The following is a 10,390-nucleotide window of genomic DNA, read 5'->3' on the forward strand; positions in this document are numbered from 1 at the left end:
GTGGGCTCTGCGGCGGAGGATGGGGGGCCGCCGGCCCCGGAGCGGGTTCTCTTCCCGCCCACCTTCAGCGTGTCCGAGATCAAGAACAAGCAGCGGCGGCACTTCATGTTCCTTCGCTGGAAGCAGCAGCAGAGGAAGGTGGGGGAGGGCCCGGCGCGGCGGCCGTTACCGGAGGGCGGGCGAGGCCCCGGCCGGGCGGCGGGTCTGGCTAACGGATCGCTCTCCCTCTCTCGCTAGGAGAAACTGGCCGCCAAGAAGAAGCGGAGAAAGGAGCGAGAAGCCCTGGGAGACAGAGTAAGGGCTCCGGCCGCAGCGCGCCGCGTCCCCGCGTCGCGGCGAGGCCGTCCCCGCTGCAGGGAGGTGGTGCTCCGCCGCCAACGGGGCAGAGCTCGCCGTGGGGATGGTTCTTCAGTCTCGTGAGAGGAACGTTTGTCCCCAGACTCCAGGAAAGTGGAGCGGTGATCTCGGTGCTCGCTGGCCCCGGTAGCCTTCGGAGAGGCTGTGTTGTATAGCGGAGGTATCAAACAGCTGAGCTTAGCAGCTGTGTCTTGGTGGTGCTGTGTCTTAAATGATGCCGTAATCGGGCAGGGTGAGTTTTAACCAATAATGGCATCAAAGCAGGCCCTTCCTGAAAAGTCTTCTCTGTCCGATGTAATTGCTATGGCACTGTGTTGATGTTACTCGGAATTATACTCTTAATAGGGAATGTCTGTAAAAATTTAAAAAAAATCAGATCCGACTGAACCCTGCCCGGACCGGTTGTCTGCTTGTTTCCAAGCCTAGCCACAAACTAGGGTTTTGCTTCTTTTCCCCAACTACTGCAAAAGCACATTGACAGTTGGAGACCATCAGTTGTGAATGCCTGTATTGTTGTAATCTCACGAGAGTAGTGTAAGTAAACGGGGTAAACGTTATAGGCTATTAGTTGGTAAACTGTAGATGTGGAGGCTAAAATGTGTTGCTGTTGAAAGTAGAGCTTTTTTTCTTCCATGGAAGAGAAGTGGATAGAAAGTTACACACACACACACCGCCTTTTTTTTGTTTTCTTTTGGAACCCCATTGCTTAATTAGACTGAAATTAAGCAGTGTCACTGTTCTACCGATGCTGCTCCTTTATGTGATGTTCTCTGGTGTCATAAAATAAATAATTCTTCTAATTCTGTGTAGAAGTATGCACAACATCATGGTAGTTTGAATGTGTTTTTCGCAATACACTTGTATGTGTTATGTTAATCAAGCTATTTATTTTAGGCACCTCCAAAAGCCATACCAAAGACTATTGAAAATCAGAGAGTGTATGATGAAACAACTGTAGATCCCAACGACGAAGAGGTAACTGCTTAATTTCTGCATATGCTATAAAGTTAACCTTTTTTTTTCCCCCAAGAAGGGACATAAAATGGATTGATGAAACTTAACATTCACCACTCTCCTGTTAGTTAAGGTGTTGATGAATTACTTTTTACATGTGATGGGTTCACTAAGAGGTGATGTCATTCTTGCATTATCTACGTTAGATAATTGACTTTTGCATTACTGTTAGTGATGGTAAAACCTGCCAATGTTCATCACACTAGATTCTTAAAAATGTAAAAACCACATGCCTTGTGATGATTAATTATAGGATAGATCTTGTGAATTGATTTTTTTTCCTACTAAATTCAATTTCATCAGAATTTAGATCAGACTGAACAATTGTTCTTCAGTTATTTCGTATATGTGGGTTAACAAGACTTCTGTTCTTCCAGGTTGCTTTTGATGAAGCAACTGATGAATTTGCACCATACTTCAACAGACAGACAGTTCCCAAGATTCTTATTACAACATCAGACAGACCTCGTGGGGTACGTATGTTTTACTTGGAGAGTTCTGAGCAATCAACTGGTTATAAGATACCAAGGTTTTCATACTATAATTGGTTAAAATTAAAGCTGAAAATTTCACATGGATTTTTTCTGTTTTATTTAGTGACTATCAATAGCCTTGTATATGTATGTAATCTATTAGTTTCTCTAGCACTGTTTCCTTCATTACAAAAACGAACGTCATGCGTATGTTCTTGTATGCAAATGATCTGCACTACCTAATTGGGGAGATTACTGACATTAGTGAAAACCCTAAAAGTGGTTTTAAAAATAGGAAAAAGTACACCTCAAACAGTTTATCTGGCAACTCAGAGATTAGTACCTGAAGTAATAGTTACATTGTATATTGAAATGTTACGAACTTTTTGTAAACCAATGTCCTTAATAAATAATGAGTTTGGAAGTTATGCTTTTGGAATTTTCCTGCTTTTCTATGATTGAGGAAGGAAAAAAAAAAAATCCTTTAAAAAAAATAAAAGTCCCTGGTGTTGTGGAGTCTTTACTGCAAATAAATTTTTTTCCACTGACTGAATGAAGTAATTTAATAGATTGTCTTCAAATGTTTATAGAGATACTGGAAATAATATATCATCAGGGAGGACAGTTGGAATGAGCAACCCTGTATTCACCTAATATTTGGATTTGGCACTGTATTTACCACATTGCAATTTAAATCACCTGTTTTGCAGAGAACAGTGAGATTCTGTGAACAACTGTCTACTGTTATACCCAACTCGCATGTCTACTATCGAAGAGGGCTGGCTTTGAAAAGAATTATTCCACAGTGTATTGCAAGGGACTTCACGGATTTAATTGTTATTAATGAAGATCGCAAAATACCAAGTATCCTTTTGTGTATTTACTGAAATAGATATACTAGCTCTGGGCCTATTAGGGAAAGAAAATAATTCTGTAGTGTGCATCAGAGATCTACTTTATTCTACATTTTTTTCTCTTCACTGTGCAGCTTACAGTGTAACTAAAGAGTTAAAAATCACTGTGCCAGCTTGAATATCTGATGGCTCATGGAACTTGGAATTATTAAAGGAAGTGTGTTGGGGTTTTGTTTGGGTTTTGGTTTTTTTTTTTTTTTTTAGTTTGTAATGCATGGATAAACACTGCTGTTATTTCACTAAATTTAACAGTTTGATTGATGAACAAGTTTTTCTGACCAGGAAGTTCCCTTTAGTTTTGCTGACTAGATAAAACATTACTAATTAAGTGAGAAAGTGATAGAATTTAAGTCTGGTTTCCTATTGAAACAAAATTTAATGGACATACTTCAGAATGCTAGTTAACTAGTTTATGAATGTATGTTCAAAAATATAATGAAACCTTGTAAATCAAGCATAGATTATGGATATAATACTCTAACATAATACTGCATTTCACAGAAAATGTTCCTCTGTAAATTAAATGTTGAATTTTACCAGCCTTTTTTTTTAACTTGGTGAACAGATGGTCTCGTTTTAAGTCATCTGCCTGATGGTCCAACTGCTCATTTTAGAATGAGTAGCGTCCGTTTGCGCAAAGAAATAAAGGTGAGACTCCAACAAAATTTTAAAAAATGGGTACTCTGTCGTTTAATGATAAGTATGTTCAGTCTACTTGAACTGTCAAAACTGGTTGCACTTTTGTACAATTCAGCTGATCTTGTAAAGGTGTTTTTTTTGTAAGCTAACAGGAGGCCAAGGACTAGTATATTATACTTCCATAAGCAGCACATTTCCATTTTCATAGTTATTTGCCTGCCAAGTATTTTTACAGTAGTCCCAATAGCAGCTGATAACCTACATCAATAGGGAATACCCAATGTATAGTATACACACAATAGAATGTAAAAGATAAGCAGTATGAAAGATTTCAATGTAGTTCCCAGTCTTGAATAAAACTTAAGTTTTTCTTATTGTTACAGCCCTGTCACCTCTTCTGTAGTAAGTATTGCTTACTTAGCCCTAAATAATTTGCAGTGAAATGTTTTCTTTTTTAAAATAAGTAATTTTTAAACTTCATCTATTCTTATTAAAGAAGAATCCCATATACTCTTAGTTGGTATTACTACAGAGAAAAGACTCCTGTGACAGGTAGACTGCGTTATTTGCTATAATGGATGCAGCCAGGAGTGGAAATTAGTGCAGGAGAGAGGAAATGTAAAATTACTTATTTGTGCTTTTTCATTCAATTTATATTGTTGAATCAAAGATCCTTATGTTACCAACTGCTCCTTTACTTGTATACAAACTTAGGTTGTGTTTGAAAAAAACGATTAGGGCACATTATCAGCCCTGTTACAAGAAGCTGGCCCTGGTTGTCTTCCCCCCTGTTTTATTTCGAACTGTTCTTTGATAATATATTAAAATCCTTTTGCATTCAATCTATTCTTTGCATTCTTCTCTATTACTTTCATTTCAGCGAAAAGGGAAAGAGCCCACAGAACACGTACCTGAAGTAATTCTGAATAATTTTACAACACGACTTGGCCATTCTATTGGTCGCATGTTTGCTTCTCTCTTCCCACATGATCCTCAGTTCATTGGAAGACAAGTAGCTACCTTTCACAACCAGCGAGACTACATCTTTTTCAGATTCCACAGGTGACGTTTTCCACAAAACTCACAAATGAGAGAGAATGTTCTTGTAACTTACCTTCTAACTTTTTTTTTTTTCCTTCCCCAAGATATATCTTCAAGAGTGAAAAGAAAGTGGGAATTCAAGAACTTGGGCCACGTTTCACATTAAAGCTGAGGTCTCTTCAGAAAGGAACCTTTGATTCCAAATTTGGAGAATATGAATGGATTCATAAGGTATGTCTAAGTAATAATAATAGTCCTGCTTGGGAAGGGAGACTAAATCTGACATGAAATGTAACCATAAATCTTAAGCCTAAAAAAGCGGTATAAATGCAGTTCTCAATACAGAAGTGTTTAACTGAAACATTTAGAGGTATGTTTTGAGAAATATACAAAGTAGAAGCATTCTGCTATATTGCAAGTCAAAAAATAAAAACAGCAAAGATGATTAATATCAATATACCATAACTACATACTTGCAGAATGTAATTTCTTTAACATATACAGATATAAGCAAATGTGAAAAATGCTCCGCTGGTATAAGCCATTTTTGGAAGCCTAGTAAACAACTAGAGCTATTTTTGTGCAAGGTGAGTGCAAGGATCGTAATGTAAAAACGATTAAGCTATTTATATAAATGTCACTTCTTAATAGCGAAGGGAAAGTAACACTGACCTCTGCACACCTTCAGGTGAAATGGAAGTGTTACTCTAGGCAATGATAAATTACTTTTCCAGTCATTTTTACCATGGAATTGCAGCTGATGATTGGCAAAACTTAGAAGTGAGTATCCAAGCTATATGGAAGGAAAATTCTAACACTCCTGGTGCAGTCCATGAAATGGATAATCTTGTTTGGTTTAAAGACACTTTGTCTACTGTCAGTAGACAGAGAACTGCTACACGTTCTTTAGTTCTAAATCACTAACTTTTAATTTTTCTTCCTTGTTAGTCTTGAAAAGCTGGCTATAAAGACTCAACTATGCTGTAACTGTGACACATTTCATTGCCTACCCTACTATAAACTGGAGCGGTCACCCTTGTTTGTATCCTGTTGTGTGAATCTGCTGGTTAATAACTTTTCTTTTAAATTTCAGCGCCGAGAAATGGACACGAGTAGAAGAAAATTTCACTTATAAGGGACAGCTATCTGCCAGTTGCTGCTGACCAGAAATACAACTGCTTTGAACTATGGATTATCTCAGACTCCTAACTAATGATAATGATACTGAACAGTATCTGCCTGCAGAAAGACAAGCTGCAAACATTAAAACCTTCTACAGGAGCGGATCAAGTAGGACGCATCTTTCTTTGTGTTTGTAGCTAAATCCAACATGACAAGGACAGCGACTCTTTTTCCAGTTTAGCAGGAAAAACTATGCAATGTCAGAGCAGCCTGTTATTTAGCTATCACTGAAGATTTGCTATGACTGCTACTGTGCTGTAGAGATAAATTACACTTTGCAACATCAAAGACAGTAAATATTTTGGTAAAAGATATTCTCAAAATAAAGTATTTCTAGTTATACAGCTTTTTTTTCTGTTAAGCAGCTAAACCCAGACCTCTTTCAATAATCAGGTAAGAGATAAATATTTTAAACCTCTTTCTAACTTACAGTATGCTGTTCCCTGACAGTGTGGTGATACTTTTCCAAAAATGGTCTCCTATCTAGAGAACATGGAGAAGGCTATATGCAATCCAGGAAGTCTGTGGTATTTTACTTCATTAACATCTTGCATAAAATAGCCATGTTGCTGAAGTTACAAAAATAATGTTTGACTCCTACAGGTATCTTTTCTGTAAAAGTCGTATTTAGATAGAGGTATATACCCAAAGCAGTTGATATTCTTTTATATAAAAATACATAAACACTGATTGGAAAGAATTCATAAGGCCAGCTTACAGGAGGTACATAAAGCTATCTCATCTAAAAATGCTGCTCAGTTGAACATGTGAGGTCTCTGAGCAGGGTTTTTCCCATTAAAATCTTAAAAATTCTTCTTCAGCCTCATAGCTATACTCAAAGTTGGTATTACCTGCAGAACAAACTACTCTTCTGCCTTAAGTTTGCACATTCACTGGCAGCTAAAAAGCTAAGTTTTTATTTAATTACTTTCTTTTCATATGCAGCTGTAATAAGTGCTTTTTCGTATTTACCTAAAGAGTAAGGTGGCTCACAGAGTAAGTCATCTACTAAGGTAGAATTACTCTTTAAGGTAAAGAATAATTAAGTTACTCTTTGTCTTTATTTTATGTCTATCATATGGGAAACTGTAGAGTTGAATTATAAACTAACAGCCAAAAAATTTTTTTTTTGTTGTATTTCTATTACGCTTCTAAGTATAGTACTGATGAAGCCTCATTGTTCTGTAAGACTATCGACCCCAGGCAAAATTCCAGCAGCATGGAATATTTAAAGACAGACTCCTGTATATGCTCTTCAGCTGCTGCGGAGTGATGCAGTAACTGATGAGGTGTCAACATATCCAGAAGTTAATGAACTTGTTACAGTAATTTCAAGACCAGACTAAGTCAAGACACTTTTATTTTTTGCTTGGCATATAAAACTGATTCCCTTATGAAACAGAAGTATTGTAACTAGCATACAGTTCATTTGGAGAGGTAGATGGTAAGAAGTTTGACGACAGTAGCAATTTTACAGTTAGATTTGGCACGTTAAAGCTAAGCTTTTGTACAGACTTCAAACCAGGCCACTCCTTGAGGCACTCTGCCCATACACACATCAGCAGCTAGGAAAAGATGCTAAAAGGTCTGAAAAACAAAAACAAAATGTAGTTAGAAAAGTATCAATGCTATTTGAAGCAACTCTATGTCTAAGAACATGTACCTTCAGAATATGCCATGGACAGCTACTGAGGAAAAAAAAAAAATCCTCTTTTTCCGCAGCTGTTTTATAAAACTATTAATTTATAAAATACACTTTTAAAACCATGAAGCTGTCACCAAAGGTACAAGAAGATTATCAAAGCTGTTACAAAAGAACTGAAGCTTAGTGTCTCCTGGAAGCCAAACTGCTAAGTGGAAGGACAGAAAAAGTTGTTCCCAGTCATGTGGTGCCTACAGAAATAGCAGGCATCTACTTTGCCTTTGAAAAGCAGGGGGAGTCTGTGTAACTAACAAATTACACTTCCTCTTCACTCCACAGAGGTGGTGCTGACTGTGTAAACATGAACTCTATTGGCTCATTGTGAAAACACCAGGATTACAACTAAGAAATCGCCTATTTTGAGGAAGTGTTTGCAAGAGATACCGTGAAGGAAAGACATTTTCTATATAGGTAGTGTAACTAAAACTGCTGTTCTAATGACTTTTACCTGTAACATCAGCAGAAACAAGTGTTCCATTCCAAAATCAGAAAGGGGGAAGATAAGGGCTTTAATTGAGAAAGAAAATATTAAGCCTTTTGTGCCCTGTGTATGCATGTATGTGTGTGAGACAGAGGAAATGTTATTTCCTCACACCCACACCCAGGAATTACTAGACCTTGGCAAAGCTCAGTGGGAAACTGTGTGTGTGTCGCTCATTAAAGTACAGTTTATTTGGCTTTTTATAGGTTATCAGTCTATAATGCGTACAAATGATCTGATTTCTTCCTTGAATTGCTGCTTAAAGCTGAAGGTACAGTAGTGTGAACACAAGTCAGTGTCCAAGAATAGTATCTTTTAAATACGAATACTTGATAAAATTCACAATAGAAATACCTTTAAAAGCTACACAAACTCTAAAGTACATTTCAGTTACGCTGTTGCAATTCACTGGTCAAAACAATGGGGGAAGTGTTTTTGTTACATAGTTATGCATCAACTTCTATACTGTTACTACTCTGGTCTTTACTAGCATGAACCACCTTGTTTATACACAAACTTCTTGGAAGCTTTCTACAGGCTGCTTAAGGGGAGAACAATTTGAACAACTCAGTCTGACTGTGGTCACCTTTCTAAAAAGCTGCCTAAACAATACAACTTAAATCTAGTGAACTACAATTCTTTGAGTGATGTAAGTCACCTACAAAAACAATTCTTCAAGGTTAACTCGCTATGAGATTTCTAAGGATTGTGAACTATGGTTAACTGCATATCAGATGCTTTGAAATAACGTATATGCTCTCACCCCCAACAGATCCAAGTCAAGGGGCAATGGGGAAGAGGGACATGGTAAAATTATCATGCATTTAATGTGGATAAAATATCAAATTTTTGTGACTCTCAAGAGTCTTGGTGAGACTACTGTGGATCTAAAACTTGCCTTTCTAAATAGGCTAGTCTAAAATCTAATCACCAGAATTTTCAAGGAGTGTCAGATGAGTAGTCTTCATAGCAATAGCAGTAGTGCTAATGAACCTATAAAAGTTTTGGAATTAAAATCCAAATGAGTATTCAACTGTTTCTAGTTATTTAAACTGCTACCCATGTATTAGCTTATTTGAGTGGACTACAGGCCTTGATACAATTCTTGGACCACATACTTTTTTTCCTTTTGGCTTAGAGGGCGTATCCTACAGGGAACAGTGCTCTTCTTGTAGACTGCCACTAACCTATCTTTGGAAGTGCTCTTTAGAAGTTTAAGAACTAAAGTCTGATTTATCTGCCACAATGAGGATTCACCATGTATGCTGTCAGGCAAGTGATCCTATGTGAGAAAAGGGAAATAATACCCTAACACAGATGGAAGACAGAGCAGCATTACTGTGCAACCAGGTTAGTCCAAATAGCAGCTCAGTAGTAGCTGGCCCCACTACTACTTTGCTGCAGCAACTGGCAGAAGCTCTGCAACAGCTAAATGCTACTTATAATACTTATACAGTATGTGTCCAGTACAGAGCTACGGCCAGAATAGGGGAGGAGGGGCCCAAAATGGGGATCCAGACCGACACCAGCTGCAGAAGTCAGATGTCTCTTCTGAATACTTTTAATACAGGCAGTCTTATTTAAAGCCAGCTATTTTTAATGACAACAGTTTATGAATTGTAATTCAAGAACTTACCACTGAAAGATACCGAAGTAGTTCACGTAATTACAAAAATGAACAGACTTTCTGGGGTCTGAATGGATTTGTACTTGATGATACTCCTGTCAGTAGGGGATCATGTTGCGCGTTCTGCAGGCAGAACTGCTTCAAGTCTGCTGCAGCCTGAGAAACCTAGTTGCAATAAAAGTTGGCATTAGAATTCACGGAACGCTCTTTACTGATGACATAACTACATCAAAAAGTATAAAGAATACTGCTAAATGATTATGCAATACAGCTTATGTAGATTTTGAACAACAGTTTCATCATAATTTCTTGGTTTCTTAAAGACACAAAGTTGCACAATATTAGAATCGATGTGGGAAATTTTCACGTTAAACTTCTAAGCCTGAAGATCCTCATTCTAGCATAAATAGTTTAAAAGTACAGCCTGTAGCTTAAGGTGCTCTACCCAACTGAACAGGCATTTTATCTTCCTTTGGAAAGCCATCCTTATGATGAGATAGCGTATGGGTTTTTTGGTAGGCTGTACCTACCTAAAAACAGAACAGTAAAAAAATGCTATGTCTTGCTTTTCTTTGCTGTAACTCTGAACTCGTGAAAAAGAAGGATCAAAGTTTCAGAAAGCAGCATCTTCGCTGGTATCTTGTATTTGCAGTTTGCCCAGAGTTTCTCTGATTTGACAGGGCCCAGTCTCACCCTGCAAACGCACAAGTTAAATGCACTTAGTACGTCTTGCAGCCAAGTCTCCATTTTACAGCGTCAGGGCCCGGCCAGCGAAGGCAACCTGTTGTAAACCCCGACTCAAGCTGTCCGAGTGTGATGGAAGAAGCCGCTCCTCACAATAAGGAAATGAAAGGGGAGTCCGGGGCGCGTCCCTCCCCCCGGGGGAGCGCCTGGGCCGGAGAGCGGCCCCCGGGGGTCTCCGGGAGGCTGCAGGAAGCGAGAGGCGCGGGGGGGGGGGCC

General features: G+C 38.4%; 2 protein-coding genes across 2 annotated transcripts; one reads left to right on the forward strand and one right to left on the reverse strand.

Moving 5' to 3' along the window:
• Nucleotides 1-5,964, forward strand: RPF1 (ribosome production factor 1 homolog (S. cerevisiae); the record flags this gene model as incomplete). Its single annotated transcript, XM_010582737.1, has 9 exons — nt 1-138; nt 238-294; nt 1,252-1,332; nt 1,749-1,844; nt 2,555-2,708; nt 3,324-3,406; nt 4,278-4,459; nt 4,543-4,669; nt 5,532-5,964. Coding segments are annotated over 9 exons (960 nt in total), but the record flags the coding sequence as incomplete, so codon positions are not given.
• A 3,479-nt stretch (nt 5,965-9,443) lies between these two features.
• Nucleotides 9,444-10,177, reverse strand: GNG5 (guanine nucleotide binding protein (G protein), gamma 5). The gene is made up of 2 exons (XM_010582738.1): nt 10,124-10,177; nt 9,444-9,595 (listed from the first exon to the last, which is right to left on the reverse strand). The coding sequence occupies exons 1-2, from the start codon at nt 10,175-10,177 to the stop codon at nt 9,470-9,472; spliced, it is 180 nt and encodes a 59-aa protein (XP_010581040.1). The 3' UTR covers nt 9,444-9,469.
• Nucleotides 10,178-10,390: the final 213 nt, after the last annotated feature.

Source organism: Haliaeetus leucocephalus, unplaced genomic scaffold (assembly GCF_000737465.1).
Source record: "Haliaeetus leucocephalus isolate CR32 unplaced genomic scaffold, Haliaeetus_leucocephalus-4.0 Scaffold848, whole genome shotgun sequence".
Lineage (NCBI taxonomy): Eukaryota > Metazoa > Chordata > Aves > Accipitriformes > Accipitridae > Haliaeetus > Haliaeetus leucocephalus.